Here is an 18770-nt window from a genome sequence, read left to right on the forward strand (position 1 = left end):
ATATCAACAAGCAAGCTTTTATTTAAAAAGCAAACCTTTTATTGGATTTTCCTTCCAGATATTTTGTCTCAAACACTGGCAGGAGCTCTGTTACACAAAATCTAACTTTTACAATGACGGTACCTTAGTGAAGATGCTTTACACTTTTTTATCAAGTTTTATTTTTGAAGATAGTGGCTCAGTGTTGTAACACAACGAGCTCCATGTGAGTGTAGATCTCAGTCCAAAGACATGCGAGCCAGGTGGTTTTGGACAGCAGGGGTATAAAGTGAACATCTGCGTCTATGAAACACTGGGCAAGTTGCCAGTCTACCACGGTCTGTTTGACTCGGCCTTCTCTCGGGTACATGCGAGGATAGCTTTAACCTTGTGATCCTGAGAGGGAATAAGTGGTACAGACATTACGAATGAATCCTTTATTACGTTTCATTAGGGATTGTATTTGTCTCTAAAGTAAAGATAAAATGTCTTTATTTGACTTGAAAAAGATCAAACACAATGGTCACATTAAGTGAAGAATGTTTGTATAGCCATTACAAGCCTTTAATCACAGCTAGAGTCTCAAAGCGCTCCAGAGGACTTTAGTACTCCCACATTATGAAACGGTAAATTAAACTGAAAAATGAATCGACTGCCCGCTATCCTAAGGCTCTCTTTGAGAAAAAAAGATCCTATGAAGTGGAATTGCAACTGGTGACTCATCTGAGCCTGCTGTGTGTGTCAGGCGAGCCTCACAAGGGTAATGTGTTGCTTTCACTTCCCTTTGTGTACTCACGCTCCCCCCCTCTCTTCTTCTCTGTCTCCAGGTGCAGCATGATGCAGGGCGCTCTGCCTGGGTGTGGACTGCAGCCCCTGCTGGCCCTCCTTCTGCTTCAAACTGTGGGCTGTGGTGAGTCCTCGTCAAACTGTAGGCAGTCCTGTCACCTGGCTGACTGTGTACAGCTCATAACTCTGTATAATCATCTGCACCGAGTCCCCGACACACCTTTTACCAATCTCTCTGTTGCAAAGGAGCCTATTAACACTTTCTGGTTTTAAAGGTCACCTATTGTGCAAAATCCACTTTTTCCTGTGTTTTTTTTAAAGAGATTCTGAGAGTTTCAGGAAAAAAGATTCGCTCACTTTCTGTCCTGATCCATTTATATAAAAAACCTGTCTGAAAATGAGCTGATCAGATGTTTGCCTCTTTATGATGTCATAACGATTTTTTGGCTTGTGTAACCATTAGCCAATAACCAATCAAGGTAACCCCCCCCCCCCCCCCACACACCTTATCACCTGAATCTCCTCCTAGAGCACCATTGTGTTCTTCTTAACCAAATATCAGAGGGGCGTTGAGAGTGGCTCCTTATTTTCATCTAAAGTAACAGACCCAGAATCAGCACTTCTGAAACGGGGCTGAAACAGAGGGGATTATGGGATGCTACAATGCTTGATGTGTTTAGTATTTCGAGCCAAACACTTCAGAGACATGTTTTGTATCTGAGACCTTTAATATATTGATGAAAAACAATATAATAGGGCACCTTTAAAGAGTGGTGCAGGAATGAGTTACTACTACCAGTTCCCCCAATGTCAAAGTCAAAAGTACTTTGAACCTGTGTGGGTCAAATCCCTAAAAGAAGGTCTTTGGTTAACACCATTTTAAAGGATTTTCCAATTTGTTTTACGACTAAAAACACTTCAGTAAATACCCCCTTTCAGGAATATCCAACACTTCTATATGTGTCATAAAAACAGCTGGTGCTTACAAGTTACTAAATTACACAAACACTAATTGTTTAGGTTAGCGGTGCTGATGCACAGCCATTTAAACGTTATGTAGTTTGTTTATAGCCCAACATTAGTGTTTCACTTCAGGCAATTGCAATTACACTCAAGAAATCATAAAGTGTTGTTTTGTGGTGATTATCCTGCTGAACAAAACGTGTAAGTATCATAACGGTGTTTTCACCACAGATCTTTTTTTCAACAATAAGATGCTAACTTTTGGCGTCGGCCTACAATATTACGTCATCACTGCACCGCTCTAGTGCCTCAGATATATCGGATTCTGTATTTGGCCAATAAGCCACATGATTCATAGTTTTTAAGTACTGCTACAAATCAAATGAAAATGCATGTGAAACTTAATTATGCATTTGAAAGCAGATCATAATGTTGCTCTCCTTCAAAACACCCTCTTGAGGTTAACACTGAGTTTGTATCCACCTTCTGTCACACACCCTCTTCAATGCACATAATGTGATAAATGATGTCTGCGGTGTAATTAAACTGGGATGGATATATCTGCCTAAAAATCTGGTTGTGGAGCATGTAGGGAAGCAGAGGGACTGTATGAGAGGCAGAGTGATGTGTGATAAAGGTAATCATGGGTGTCTTTCCAATTAAAGATAAGCAAAAGCCAAATAACCTTCTGGAGGCCCAACAGTAAGTCGTAATCCACCTTTTTTATAATATCTTGTGAAAACGTTATCAAACTATTGTATTCACGCTGAATAATTCAAGGCTCATGTATCCATTTGCAAGTTTGGTATGCTCTTTAGAGGTCAAAACTGCTTCAGCAACCGTCACCGGATTAAGAATAATGTTGCTGTGGTAACAAGGTGTTTTAATGAGACCACAAGCTGAAACACTTTTTTTTATCTCACATTGAAGTTTTGCTGCTCCTCCTAACACCTTTCCCTGCACCTTTGTATTAGTGTTGATTGGTGTTAATTTCGTTGACTAAAACTATGACGAAATATGTTCGCCAACGACCTTTTTTTCCATGACGAAAACGAGACGATGACGAGACGGCACCGACGGCAGTAAACAATAACTGTAACGAAATCATCATGCAATATCGTTGACGAAAAATGAGGAGACGAAATATTATCAAAGATAACGTTACATCTCTGATAGTTAGTTTTTCTCCCAGCAGTTCCATTTCCGGTGCTGCGGCACTGGCAGGGCAGCAGCTGTGTGTGTCTGTGCTGCGCGTGGCGGTAGATTTGAATTACACCGGGCAGCGGCACACTCCTAACGTGAAAGACTCGGGTCTAACTCATGGTCTAACTAACCTTATTTAACAGAAAATAAAATGGCAACAACAGGGCTTTGGAGCAGTGGTCGCAGTCGCGTTAACCGAATACCCCCCCCGTCAGCGCGAGTGAGTGATAAACTGTGCACTCGACGGATAATAATGGATTATGACGGAAATGTTATGATCCTGTCCGTCAAAATGACTGACAACAAAAAAGTCTAAAGCCACCACTGCTTGGGATAAAGAAACGATGTGATATTTGGGCCCATTTTCGCTACAATGAGGCGGAGAAAAAAAGCGAATGCATTGTTTTATCAGAAGGGAAGAAATGTGGCCATAACACAGGTAAAGACTATAGGTTACTTACGTAACCCCAGGCCTCAGAGTAACATGAAGTGAGATGTCTCACAATAGCCGCGTTCACACTGCGGTACTTTTCCCACAAAGGTTCATGCGAACTTAGTTCATGATCGCGTTCACACCAAAAAGAGCCGGTACTAAAAGTAGTTCATGCGACCCTTTTTACCCCCTCGAAAGTCCCTGCTAGAGAGCAGGGACTTTCGAGCGGCTCTTTTTGGAGAAAAGAGCTATATTCCTGATTGGCTGGGCGAATTGCAAACCACGCCCCGTAAAACTCCCAAAAAGTTTTGTGAAGCCGCCATTTTATTATCCTCGCATTAGCATTATTAGCATTAGCATTAGCCCAGCGCAGAAACGCAGAGAGACTAACTTATGGCAACACAAAATAAAACATGGGAGAGGTGGAGATGAGGAAGTGTCGGCGTTCTGGTGATTTACTCGGAAGGCTTCAGTAGAAGCTACTGGGACTCCCAGCAGCTTCTACTGAAGCCAGTCCCCAACTCCGGGGACTTCCGGCCGGGGACTTTGGGCGGCAGTATACGCCGTGAAGTGGTTTGCGGCCTGCCAGTAAACCCAAAGCAGAAGAAGAAGAAGTGACGTCAGCGGCTTCATTTGCCTAATCCACCCCCAGGGACTTTTTCTGGTGTGAACGCGATCTGTACTTAGTTCATGCGAACTAAAGAGTTCGCATGAACTAAGTTCGCATTAACCTTTGTGGGAAAAGTACCGCAGTGTGAACGTGGCTTATGGGATGCGCCTCATCGCGGAGCAAACAGAAGCATCAATCTCATTACGCTAATCCTGATTGGCTGGTGATCTTGACGTCAACATCAGGGAATCACCCCCTATAAGTAGGGCTGGGTACCGAGAACCATTTCGATTCCAACGGCATCATTTAGAAATGTGAATTTCGGTTCCACTTTTCGATGCCTGAGGAAATGTTTCTCGCCGCTCTCCGTAGCCTACTGTATGACTGCGGCGAGGCGGGAAATGTAGCGTTGTACCTACACTTTCTACAGTGAGAACAGGGCCGGCCCCGCTGCGGCGTTGTCCGCTGTAGGACCGTTCAGTCATGGTTGACTGGAAACGGTCCACCTTCGCTGGCAGCGTGGGGTTCCTGCTTGGGGACGGGCCCATCCTCGGTAGGAGGTGGGCTGCCACCAGCAGTTCCATCGGCGGTATGCGGAGCAGGCCGAGCCTCTCCATACCGTCGCAGTCTAGGGAGGAGGCACCCTGGATTGGGGCCTTGTTGCTAAAGGGTTGGTCCCTCCACGAGACCGACACCTCATCCAACATCTCCGGGAAGACCGGGAGGAGTTGCCTCCTTGTCCTCGTTGCTTGGAGAGAATGTTTCCCCTCGTAACGGGACCTGGCGGTCTCCTTGGCCATTTCGGGCCACGGGATGTCTAGCCTGGACGCAGTGCGCTGACACGCGGCCTGCAGGTCCATGCTCAGACAGGGCGAAGCTGGTGTGCTATCGTCCGGGAGAGCAGCCATCGCTCCCGGCTTTGCCGTTTGAGCCGATGACATGAAGATATCTTCTTCTTGCTCATCCGAATCAGACAGGAGGGACTCAGAGGTGTCCTCTTCGTCCTCCATGTAGTCTAATTCCAGGACATCCTCCGCGGGCGAGGCCATGGTGAGGTCTCGCCGGGAGCTCCCGCCTGGTGAGGCGTGGGGCTCCGTTCCCGCGTCTCTTGCCGCCACCGGGTCCCGGCCTGACACGGCGTGGGATCCCGGTTCCGCAGCTGCCACTGTTAGTGAGCCCTAGACCGACACAGTGAGGGGCTCAGTCTCTGCGGCGGACGCCCCCGTGTCTTGATTGCCAAACGGCGAATCAGTGGACATGAGGGAGTCCTGTTCAAACAAGCTAGCTTGGTGTGCTAGCCGTCGGTGGAGGCTCTTTCGGGTGAAACGGGCACAATGCCCGCACGAGCCAGGGTTGTCGATAGCCTCCCGGGCGTGTTCCAGCCCGAGGCAGGACGATTAGACCTGGTGTGAGTCTGTGCCTGCTATCTTCAATCCGCAGCCGCATGACCGAGCCTCCGAGTCCCTGACATCTCTGGTGTGAGGGGGAGAGGCGTCCATCTTGTTCGCCTCGTGGCGTGGAGAGGACCCGCTCGTAACAGGTACGTCGTTGTGAGAAAAAGGGATGGTGTGGGTCCTTTGTTCTCAAAGAATATTGACTGGTGTGTCAATATACTTCTAATCCTTTTCTCCTCTATGAGAGAGAAAAAGAAAAGCGTCCTCGCTACCGTGGTGTCGGTAGTAAGGGGAAGCTAGCTAGCAACAGGTGCGTAGCTAGCTTGAGAAAAATCAAAACCTTACCTTACTTTCCGGGGAAAGAAACGGCGAGGTCGATTTTAATACTAAATGGCGTTAGTATTACCGTCTTCTTGCGAAGCAGAAGGAGTAGCCGGCGAACGCCCGTCGACCGAAATGTTTTGGATTTGGGTTCAGTCTGTCGACTGTTAAGCTTGTCCGGCTACTATAGAGATGTGCTCTGAAGCGAGAAGAGGTGTTTGAATGATGCATGCGTCGTGGCGCAAGCTACTTATAGGGGGTGATTCCCTGACGTTGACGTCAAGATCACCAGCCAATCAGGATTGGCGTAATGAGATTGATGCTTCTGTTTGCTCCGCGATGAGGCGCATCCCCAGGGTTGGGTTGTAACGGAATACATATAACGGCGTTACGTAATCGGAATACAAAAATCAAGTAACTGTATTCAGCTCGCGTTACATTTGAAAAACGAGTAATTTGATTACAGTTACTTTCGTAAACCTGAAGTGAATACATTTTGGATTACTTATTGGAATTATTGGTGGAAAGATTTCCTCTCAACATTTAATATTCAAGTAGGTACAGCCGAATCATCACAGCCCACAAAACCTATTACCGCCGCAGATGGACCAAAAAAGCGGTTGAAAAAAAATCGCGGGTCCGCTCGCTCAGTGAAACAATAACAACGAAACATGGAGGAACAAAAGTCTGCGTTTAAATCGCGTGTGTGTGTATATGTGTGTGTGATTAAAACAGATCAGCCTGCGGTCGCTCTTTAGTCTTTAGCCTTACTAATGATTATTTCTGAAGGTATACACAGTGAAGGCGGCGCGCTCGTCTTCTCAGAGGCTGAGTTAACCCTCCCGCTGCCTCCTGGTGCTGCAGAGATTTCATGAAGTGAAGCAGGTTTTCCTTCTATAAAACAGCTGTGGGCAGCAGATACTGTGAGTGTCACGGACATGAATTCATAGATCAAGGCAGACTGGTGCACACACTCCTGTTTTGCCAATCCGGTGCTTAAACAAATATAGCTCTACACCCCTGGCCGAAATGTCCTTAAAATGAAGTCCGAGTTTACTTTCAGAGCCATGTAATCAGTAATCAGTAACTGATTACATTTACAAAGTAACCCTCCCAACCCTGCGCATCCCATATGCCCCTTTCACACCAGCGCCTTTTCAGCTCCGGCTCGGAGCTAGAGCCTGAAAAGCGCCGGGTTTTCCAGTTCACACCGGAGCTGCGCCGGCTCTTAGCTCCGGAATCCGCTTCATTTCCAGCTCCAGAAAATTGTCGGTCCAGAGGCAAGAGCTTTGGAGCTAAGAGCGACGTCGCTTACGTCTCTTACGTCGAGGCGTGCAGGAAACTAAACCCACCTCCCATGGGTCGACTGTTATGCCTGCCTACAAGCAGTAGTGCCTATAAACACACTTTATAAAGTCAGGCAACACTAACCAGGCTTCGTGTGATTCTGTTCGTGCCTTACTTTGACCATCCGTTCGCTGTTATCGATCATTGTGGAGAGAGGCAGACGTGTTGTTTTGTATTATTGCAGCTATCGGATGCAAGTAGTCAGTTTAGCTTCGGTTGCTATGCTAACATCACCCGTTTGATACCAGAGAAACTTTCATAACAGCGTTGTGATACCAAACAGTGTCAATTCAGACTGACACACATTCACTTAGGCTAAGGGCACTGGGGATATGCATCAGCTGCTTGTGTGAGTCGGACAGTGAATACTTTAGAGCGGCCGCTGCAGTGGGAGCTAACGGGAGAATAAACTCCTGTGGAAGAGCAGCACTGCAGCGGTCGGTAAATGCTGCAGAAACACATTAATAAACAATGAACCACGGCACTCTGGAGAAAAGTATAAGGTTGGAGAAGTCGTTATTCAATTTATTCTGGCTTCGTGTGATTAAAAGCAACACGATCATCGACCCGACGTTGTTGTTGTTGTTGTTGTTGTGAGCTGCCGTAATGGCTGCCGGTGGTGGGCAAATCAGCGATGTAAACGGTGACGTCATGACGCAGCAAGGGCAGCTCTGGGGCGCCAGTGGGCGGTGTGCACAGAGCGGGAGCTGAAAAGGGAAACTGGAGCTGAACCAGAAAAGCTCCCGCTCGGAGCTAGAAACTGAAAAGCGCTGGTGTGAAAGCCGCAATAGTGAGACATCGAACGGAGTGTTATGAATGAGAACACCACACACCTCACCAGACCAGATATTCTCTGCAAAGCTGCATTCTTAATCATTCAACCTGTGTTTTTCATCAAATAAGGACAAGATATAATCTTATTTATTTATATATACTAAAATGACAAATTATTGGTTTTGGCTAGACTAGTTTGACTGAAATGTTCTATATAATCTGATGACTAAAAAAGACTCAACAGTTTTCTTTGACTAAAATGCTCAGACTTTTAGTCGACTAAATCTTGACTAAAATGTTTACTGTTTTAGTCGACTAAAATAAGACTAAAATGCTCAGACTTTTAGTCGACTAAAACTTGACTAAATAAAAACAGGATGAAGGTGACTAAATATGACTAAAACTAAAAAGAAAATTTAACACAGGGCTAAGACTAAAACTAAATAAAAAAATAGCTGACGAAATTAACACTAGTGTTGATGATGTTGTGAGAAAGATCCTGATCTTGCTGTACAGTATGTTCTAACGCTCATGTCTTTTTCATTACAATATTGACAACAAACTGTGAAGTTCATCTACTGAATCACTACACATGTGTACATTTTGTATGTACTTGAACTGCAGTATTGCCATATTTTGCCAATTTCAGGAAATATTGTACATTTTAATCCACAACATTAATTTGCCAGGTGAAGTTACTACTTTTCATATTAAACTATTACATCAGAAACGTATGATACAACAAGATAACATACCAAAGATATCTCACCACTGAACCTCTCAAATCTGGTTTCATTTAAATAAATGTTTGAGGCAAAGAGCATAAACATTACATAATAAAAGTCCAAAAGTCCATGATCCCTATTCTGGGAACCACTGCAGTCAACTTTCTAACTGTATATAAAATAGATACATTAGACACAGTGGCAATGTATCTGCTAAATGAGCGGATAATACTAGTATTTTTAGTAGGATATAAAATGCAGGTATTTTACTTGTAATAAGTATTTTTTACTATTTAATTGTGGTACTTACTAAAGTAAAGGATCTTCTTCTAACACTGCAATTACCACACTTCTGTAAACATTCCTCATGCCAGATTCTGTCTTTCTCACTGGCAATATTATATGTAACACTTGCCAACACTACATGGTCCAATAGAGGGGAACAAAACTATATTCCTGAGTGAGTGAAAGCCAGTTTAGCAGAATGAATGCAACACCGAGCCAGCCTAGCCCGCAGCAGTAGCTAATGTTGTGAGAATAACTTGTTAGATCTTCTCAGTCGTGTTGACAATTCCTTAGTCCGTCCGTTTGTCATTTCTTTCTGTTTCTCTCTTTAACAGTGCTCATATCTTACAACTTGTCAGACCTTCACAGCTTATCCACCAGCCCATTTACTCTTCCACTTATCTCGTAATTTCCCCAACAGCACTTCCAAAAATAGTCGAAAACACGAGTATAAAGACAAATAACTAATCTGAGATCTCCCAAGGCTAACATTCATCCTCTTAGCCAGGGAAATACATTTTCAATTTCATAACATATAAATACATTTATTTCTAATGTATATTTTGCAGTGCTCATTAAAAATCACTTTGATTTGGCTGATAAGCTGGACTTTAGGATCTTAATCCTGTCATTATATTTCAGCAAGTTATCCAAACTCTGGGGAGAGATGTGACATTCTGCATCTGTTTGGACAATCATTTTACTGACCTTTTTAAACCCACAATTTAGCTGAGAGAAGGACAGTAGGACTGGGGAAGATGGAAGGGGCTTCATTAAAAGAGAGGGGTTAAGACGATAGGGTCATACATTGATTTACAGGACTTGGTAATCTGTATGTGTCGCTCAACGACCTCCGTATCTTTCTATTTGGTAGTTTTTTTGGTCTATTTTACAAAACTCAGTAGGGAAATGTATGCAATACAAGAATTCACATCCCTGAATCTTATGTAGCCTTTTCTACTCTCCTCATATTCTTCTGCCTTTTCATCTGTGGATATAAGCCTGTGTTTGTGTGTTTGTTGGACAACCTTCTGTTTGTTCTTTGTGGCCTCCCTAACCGTCTGCTCCTCTCTGTATCGTCTTGTTTCTGAGAGGTAACAGACCTGGCATCGGGGTCTTTCAGTGACTCAGGGCTCAGATTCTCCGGCGAAGTGATGATGAAAATGGAGCCAACCTCTCTGTCTTTCTGTGTGTTTTGTGTCTGTATGCGGAAACCCTCAGGTTACATCTGCCAGGTATTTTATGCAGCCAACTTCTGAGCGTGCATGATGACTATAGCTCCCACACACACACACACACACACACACACACACACACACACACACACACACACACACACACACACACACACACACACACACACACACACACACACACACACACACACACACACACACACACACACACACACACACACACACACACACACACACACACACACACACACACAGCATCTCTGAGGAGCCTAATAAGGGGATATGTCATGTAAATAGACCTTCCCTGCCTCTGCTTCAGGAGAGTGTTTGAGGGCATAATGTCTGCTGTTCTTGCTGCCGTTCTCTCCATTCCTTCATTTTGTGTTTCTCGGCTGAGTGACTCTAGATATAGTCAATGGGAGGTAAAGGACTACAGGGCGGATTGGCACTAATGCTTACCCTGTGACACTTTGCTTGACAGCCCACAGATTGGAAAGAGGGTGGGATGAGGTGGAGGAGGACAGATTAGGGATGAGTTTTTTGCTCGTGTGTGTGTGTGTGTGTGTGTGTGTGTGTGTGTGTGTGTGTGTGTGTGTGTGTGTGTGTGTGTGTGTGTGTGTGTGTGTGTGTGTGTGTGTGTGTGTGTGTGTGTGTGTGTGTGTGTGTGTGTGTGTGTGTGTGTGTGTGTGTGTGTTTTGATGATAGTGATGCACTTTTCTACAAGCACTCCTGTGTGTGTATCTCTGTTTATGAATTTAAAAATGGTGGCGCTGTGCCACACAAGATAAATGTATCTTTAGACGCTGCAGAATTAGTCACGGCAGCAGCCTGCGGGGAGTTCCTGTGAAGCCTGACATGGCCGGGTGCAGGAGTCAGCTCAGACACAAAGAGCTGCAGGGGGATGGCTAGTATTTGTCATCAAGAGAGGACGGAGAGACAAGAGGAGGCAGTTTGGGTCGAAAGGGATGATTGCAGTGTGAAGCAAGTGTAAAGAAATTGAGAAATTGGGAAAACAGCTACATCAAAGAGCCAGGTGAAGCGCAGATGTTACTGTGACCCCTTATGTTGATTTCGTTTTTAGTATAAGCCTTTTGCTGAAAGAAAAAACATTGATAGTAATATATAAGTTTTTATATATTGATTTCCGTTATAAAGTAGATTAATAAAGCTTCGAGAAACACCGTTTTTGAATTTACATTGTGATGAGATTCAGTGGCTAGACTTTAACCTATGTCTCGGTTTTGAAACTTGCACCCAAAGCGTCACATGTTGTTGATGCAGTGATTCTCATTTGGCAAACAATTACGGGAAGGTTTAGATGGCTGACATTTTTCCTGCACTAATTCCTACAGCTAGTCCATAAACAGGAAATATAACCCACATTAAACCACATCTACAGTGCTTCATGATGTTACAGCTACTGTAGCTCAGCATAAGAAGCGTGATTCTGCAGTTGCAAGCAGGTCAATAAATGCATAGTTTTATTTGTTAACGTCTTTGAGGTTTATTAAATGTACGCAAGGGAACCCTGGGAAAAAGAGGAAGATGAGAGGTAAACGAAACAAGGAAAGAACGGAATGCATTGAGATGAGGGATAGAGCACAATAGAGAAGGAGCTGCTCGGAGTGAAAGGGAGCTTTGGGGGAAATATTGTCTGCGAGTGAATGTCAGCATGACGGCATCAATTCCAAACTCTGCGTGATGTCCGCCTGGCAGACCTGCTGTGCCCAGTCAGCCAACACGAGTGTGTCAAACGCACACACACAGTCACAGAAACACTTCAGTGGGGACTATCTTGGTGTGTGCACAACTGTAACTTTTTATCCTAATTTAGGAGAGTGTGTATCTTTGCATATTTGACAGTGTGTGCACTGCTTGTGGGGCAGAAGTGTCTCCACAGCAGGGAAACACTGATCAAACACAGTGGAGAAAGAAGGGGAAACTATCCCCCTCATTCATTTTACATTATACAGTGCATAGTCTCTGATCTGCTCTTTGAAGACGCCGCCCCTAAAGCCTATTTTAAAGTGTTGTGTGTGTGTGTGTGTGTGTGTGTGTGTGTGTGTGTGTGTGTGTGTGTGTGTGTGTGAGATTGTGTGTGTGTTTTCTTCCCCGATCAGAAGCCTTTTCCCCATTTCTTCAATTTGTGGTGCCTCTGTTGCCATGGTTATTTATTGGGCTTGGTCAAGGGAGTCTCAGCATGCTCTTTCTAAATGAAAAAGAACATCTGAGTTTGAAAGCGGCCGCCACCATGTCTTTGTGCATCATCCATGTCTTGTTTAATGGAGGCATTTTCCCCATCCCAACAAAACAATAAAGAAAGCAAGCAATTTGTCAGACCCTCTGCTCCGAACGCAAACAAACCCACACTTACTGTTCTTTGTGGTTTTTATTCATATCAGATGGCATCAAATGATTCAACTGCTTCCGAGATTTCCCCGAAATATTGTTGGAAAAGTAGTTTAACAGCAACTTCCTTTCATCTTTGGTTTGTAATATTTCCTTAGGGATGGCAGTAGCTCAGTCTGTAGGGATTATGTGGATTTGTGAACTTGGAGCGTGGGCACTAGCGAGATGTCCTTGATCGAGGCACTGAGCATCCAACGGCTCCCTGGTGCTGGAAAACTGCTCTGACACCTCTCCATAACAAAAATGCAATGTGTTTGTACCGGGGAAAAATAACGGGTTTTCTTCTATTTCTTTAAATGATAGAATAAGACTACTAACTTGCATTACAAACATGGTTAGAAGGATGGGAAATCCAGACACTTGTTATTTCATTTAATGACAGAAGTAAGAAGCATGACAAGGTCTATTTACTGAAGTACAATTTTAGTTTAGTTATTTTACATCATTGATTTGACAGCTGTAGTTTCTGTACTGCAGTAGTTGCTTGTGACATGGCAGATTGTACACACAAAATACCTACTGGTCATATAAAAACATATTTGTATTGATTAAAATACCCAATATGAAGTTAAAACAACTCCACCTCTGAACATTTTGAAAGTGGTGTTTCTGATGAATGAGTTGTTAATAGAAATTAAATTAAAGTGTTACTTCTAACAGCCTAATTGTTTGCTTTTGTTATACTGTACGGATGTCATCTAATATAAAGGAGCTGCTAATAGTTGTTTCACAATTGGAGACTACTCAGCCTAACCGTTACCTTCTCTTAGCTATTTTATGGAAACTTTTATACAAAAATGATTGAACTGTTAAAGCATCTCTTTCGAGTCAATGCACTCATCTTCCCCTGCATTTCCCTTATTCATCAAACAGCATCTATCGTTCTTTAGATTAAAAAACAACTCTTGAATAGCAAAATCCTCTTAACCCACCTACAGTTTGTCTTGTATCAGCTGTCATTTCTTAACATAGTGATCAGCTACAGCAAGCCTCTGTCAGACACCTCATCTGTCATGATTTATGACCTACAAACACACACACACAGATAATCAGCTGACGTACAGGCAGCAGGAGTGGAGTGGCTCCGACAGGAGAGGATGCACTCCATCAGACCCGGTAGCTCTTGACTGGCAGTTTGACAGGTCTGATGAGGGCAAATTGACAAATAAGAGGCCTTTATCATTAGAATAACCCATCGCGGGCACCTGGGGAAGAGAAAGAGGGCGACAGAATATGAAAACGAGGGAGAGAACAAGGAAAGATGTTTGCAATTGTGTTCCATTACAGTGAAAATGCCATTACCGCCCACCCTGTGCCTGTGTGCAGCTCTGTGCCAGGCACAGTAAAGGCTCTCCGACTGTGTTAATCATTTGAGAGCACCTCTAAAGCAAAGACAGATGGGCCAACGGATGGATCACGTACAGTCGATGCCACTGTGTGAACCAGCAGAACAAAAAGAGACGAGACGAGGCTCTATGTGAAAGACACTGGATATAGCAGGAGTTGAAAGTGTGTCCACTCATAGTCTGCCCTTCTCAACACTCACACAGCCAGACACAGACACAGCACAAGGTCAATAAAAGATAGCTTGTTAACATTTAAAAAGGACCCGTAAGACTTGCTTAGATTTCACTATCCAATGAGCACATATTCGCTTTTTCTCTTAGCACTGTTCTTTTGTACTGACGTTTTGCTCCAGCAGTTCCTCCCTTTTTGAATCACCCTGGTGATCTCTGTTTTAGAAAAGGGTGACACAAAGCAATATGAAACACAGATAGACATCCACACAAAAGACAGCCTCTGTGGGGTTAAGCTTGTGATAATATTTCCATCTAAATGCAGATTTGATATAGCACTGGCATTGGGGCCCTCGCTAGTTTACATTCATTAGCACAGAGAAGGAGAACAATGTTTTTTGTTTCGTTTTTTATCACCTGGCCTCCTTTATAATATAATGAAGGCTTTCAAAAGGGGATCTCCAATTGATTTCATTTGATTTAGTTGCAAATTGCAACACCAGCGAAGGAACAAAAACGAACATTTGTCCAAATAAAGTGGACAGAAAGAGTGAAAGGGGGATAGGTGATATAAATGCCACTGTGATTGTAGAGCTTGTTTGCTTTCATTTGTGGCACTATCTTTCTATTTGCAACATAAGCAGCTTAATGTCACCCAAATGGTGCTTATCCAGGTGGAACCTTGCAAGGAACTAGCAAGGAGATTAAACATTATTGATGCTTCTTAGCCGGAGAATACATCTTTTTGTTTATAGCAAGCTCTCGGCAAAGTGGTTAGGAAATTGCAGTTTGTTTGTTTACTAGTACAGAGTATTTGTTGTGTGTGTGTGTGTGTGTGTGTGTGTGTGTGTGTGTGTGTGTGTGTGTGTGTGTGTGTGTGTGTGTGTGTGTGTGTGTGTGTGTGTGTGTGTGTGTGTGTGTGTGTGTGTGTGTGTGTGTGTGTGTGTGTGTGTGTGTGTGTGTGAGTTTGAGAGGGAGGGGCACATGCATGAGTGGGTGGTAAACAGAAATGAGTGCTGCATCCTCAAGGGGGATAAAGCAAAGAGGGTGACAGCAGGGAGCAAAAAGAGATAGCTTTTTATAAAGGGTGTGTGTGTGTGTGTGTGTGTGTGTGTGTGTGTGTGTGTGTGTGTGTGTGTGTGTGTGTGTGTGTGTGTGTGTGTGTGTGTGTGTGTGTGTGTGTGTGTGTGTGTGTGTGTGTGTGTGTGTGTGTGTGTGTGTGTGTGTGTGTGTGTGTGTGTGTGTGTGTGTGTGTGTGTGTGTGTGTGTGTGTGTGTGTGTGTGTGTGTGTGTGTGTGTGTGTGAGCTATAGTCATCATGCACGCTCAGAAGTTGGCTGCATAAAATACCTGGCAGATGTAACCTGAGGGTTTCCGCATACAGACACAAAACACACAGAAAGACAGAGAGGTTGGCTCCATTTTCATCATCACTTCGCCGGAGAATCTGAGCCCTGAGTCACTGAAAGACCCCGATGCCAGGTCTGTTACCTCTCAGAAACAAGACGATACAGAGAGGAGCTCTGTGTGTGTGTGTGTGTGTGTGTGTGTGTGTGTGTGTGTGTGTGTGTGTGTGTGTGTGTGTGTGTGTGTGTGTGTGTGTGTGTGTGTGTGTGTGTGTGTGTGTGTGTGTGTGTGTGTGTGTGTGTGTGTGTGTGTGTGTGTGTGTGTGTGTGTGTGTGTGTGTGTGTGTGTGTGTGTGTGTGTGTGTGTGTGTTGTGTGTGTGTGTGTGTGTGTGTGTGTGTGTGTGTAAGCATGAATGTGTCAATACGTCAGGTTTAACACACCTCCCGCTGAATCACAAAGTGCATCTTTACTCTTTCCATCACCTCCTCTTGACTTATTTTCCACATCGCATCACCTCATCATTTCCCGGTTACTCACCCATTTTGAGCCTTTTCCTTTATTTGTTTTGTTTTGTATTTCTCCTCACCTCCATCCATCCATCGCTTGGAGCTCACAATCCTTCACTGTGTTATGCTGCAGTCCATTTTGCTAGTTTATCTTCCCGGCAGCGTTCCTTTGACAGTGTGAGAGAAAAATACAATGCCACTGCTCTCAAGTTAAACAATTTCAAAAGTGAATACATGTTCCTGTTCACCTGTTCCTATTGCAGATTATGTGGGATACAAGCTGTCTTTAGATCACTAGTTTGTGGTCAACAAGTGTAACTCACATAATTGTCCTTTTTAACATGTTGGCACTAAAGTATTTGAAGTGCCATAAAACTGGAAATGGTAATCCAACAAGATCTGAATTGTGACAAATAAACTGTTATCATTAGAAATAATGATTCTATGCAACTGGTATTAGGGAAGTTTGATTTGTTAACAGTAACCTGTAACCTTGGAAACATAAGAAAACAGTTCAACTTTTCTTGAAATATGCTTATTTACTTTCTTGCTCAGAATTTGATGAAAAGATTGATAAAACCCTCATGATTGTTTAATAAATATGAAGCTAAATCTAGCATACCTAGCATATAGACTGGACATAGGTGAAAACAGCCCACCTTGTTCTGTTCTTTTCTAAAATCACAACCAGTGACCTAAACAGGTGCAATTACGTGTATTTTGTTTAGGGACATGTCATCGTTGATGGACCGACATGAGACTGATACAAAAAAACGTTCCATTTCAGCCTCACAAGAGTTTTATCCAGAAATGTAGAACCATTCCTTTAGTATGCCTTTTTTCTCAGAAGAAATCAAAAATGGATAAAGGACATTTTTTCCAATCCACATCACTTTCCTTGTTATTCTTCTCTTCTCCTCTCCTCTCCTCTCCTCTCCTCTCCTCTCCTCTTATCCCACTGTTTTTGAAAGCCTCATGCATTTTGCTTCAGGTCACCTCACTTGGCGGGCTGAAATACTCTCGAGTGGGAAACGAGAGGCCATTTCAGAGCACAAATCCTTTCGATGCTGCGATGCAGAGCAACATAGATCAGTCTTCGGGGGAGTTAGACAAGTAGCGCTTGTCTAAGATGATGATACTGGGGCAAGGGGAAGAAGAGGGTATGTGAGGGTGTGTGTGTCCATGCGTCTGTTGGGAGGAGAAGATAGGATGGGAGGGCTGATGTTAAGCTATCAGTGAAGAGGCACTCAAACCCTTAACTGTACCAACTGTAATGGCATAACAGCTGCAGGAGCAATGACAGCAATCCATACGTCTGCGTCAAAAGTCAAGTTAACCATACAGCTAGGGATACAAAATGAGGAATAATAAATGAAGAACTGAAATGTTCATCTGAAACCTGGCAGGTGGTCGTACTGAGGGGGAGGAAGAGGAGAAAGAGAAGGGGGGAGGACAATGAATGAATGAAGGACAGAAAGGTTGAGTGACTCATTCTGCGGTGTGTATTTGACCGCTTGAAAAATATTGCCATTTCATTACAGACATGAGGAGTGGTCCCTGTAGCGTTTTAACATGCATTCAAACACACAGTAAGGGAGCAGGACACACACAAATTGTGCAGTGGGAACTGACACAATTGAAAATAAATCAATCAGCACATTTTCTCCACCTTTTAACTGGGCCGCCCTCTTGGGGAGAGCTTCTTTATATACTTTCATTCTTTTCCCTCTTCTATTCATCCTGTCTTGCTTCACTCAAAACCACAAATGTCATCCTAATGTTTGCACATGAGAAAACGGTCAGGGGCTAGCCAGAGTCAGTAGAAGTCATCCTCTGGAGAGTGTCTGGACTAAATTGCCTGCTAGTCTGTCTAACAGTTACTGAAATATATCCACCTGGACCAAAATCTTGCACTAACTGACAGAAAGTCGCTGCTATCACACAATGCTTAAAGGTGGGGTAGGTAATTTTGGAGAAACCAGCTAGAGTGCGCTAGAATTTGAAAATACACAGCCGGGAAAAATCTGCCACTTCCTTACAGAGCCCCTCCTCCAACACACACGAACGCGCACATGACCAATGAGGGCACGAGATAAGTTTGTGCACAGATGGAAGGCTGACAGGCAGGTAGGCCATCCAGTTATTTTAGCCGGGCCGGCTAAAATGATTGGTCGTGCTTTTTACAGTTCTACGGCTTCCACAGATGACATTTTTTAATGGATTTTTTGTCAAAGCACTTAAGATATTCATTGCTATCGGGATGTTAAGAGCATTCCATGGAATATAACAAGTGTATCTCGAGCCGGTTTCTCACCTACCCCACCTTTAAGTGGCTAAAAAGCGGTGAGCTGTTTGAAGACCCATGCATTGATGCTGGGCTTTGAGGCATATTTGATTTAAAGTACTGACATTTTTGGCTGGAATTTTCAGTAGTAACTGATAAGGTTAGAGAAGGATCAGATTAGGCTTTACAGGTAAACCTCATTCACATACTGTGCACACTGAAGCAGATAGTGATACGCAGAGTGAAGCAGGTAGGACCCAAACGCAGATAGCACTTGATAACACCTTTATTTCAAGGACTTAATTATACTTGGACAGACAAAACACTCTACGGTGAACTAGGTCACAAACAAAAGAAGCACCAACACTGAACACAGGAAGAGACTAGACTAAATACAGGGAGGGGTAATCACAAGACGAGAAACAGCCGGGCAGGGAAGGAGAAACACAAGGGCCACAGGTGAACACAATCAGATAACTAGACACACCAGGGAAACTAGCGACAGGAGGAAAAACACAGAGAGAGGGACCAGACAATAACCCAGGAGGAAAACATGACGGGGAGAACAGCAAAAACACCCAAACCTAGACATAGAAATGTGACATGACATGATAATCGTGACAGAACCCCCTCCTCAAGGGACGGATTCTAGACGTCCCTAAACACCAAAACAAAAATCCAACAACGTACA

At 43.8% G+C, this 18770-nt stretch overlaps 1 protein-coding gene across 3 annotated transcripts in view; it reads left to right on the plus strand.

The window, feature by feature from the left end:
* Positions 1-18770, plus strand: part of ncanb (neurocan b) — a 188328-nt gene that overhangs the window by 46107 nt on the left and 123451 nt on the right. For 2 of the 3 annotated variants that reach the window (XM_034080376.2, XM_034080377.2), the window contains exon 2: positions 807-889. In XM_034080376.2, coding sequence (XP_033936267.1) covers positions 814-889 — 76 coding nt within the window. In that variant the 5' untranslated portion in view covers positions 807-813. Of the gene's footprint in view, positions 1-806; positions 890-10961; positions 11050-18770 lie in introns of those variants that run through there. The other variant, XM_034080378.2, reaches the window with a different exon arrangement.

This window comes from Pseudochaenichthys georgianus, chromosome 4, assembly GCF_902827115.2.
Source record: "Pseudochaenichthys georgianus chromosome 4, fPseGeo1.2, whole genome shotgun sequence".
Classification (NCBI taxonomy): Eukaryota; Metazoa; Chordata; class Actinopteri; order Perciformes; family Channichthyidae; genus Pseudochaenichthys; species Pseudochaenichthys georgianus.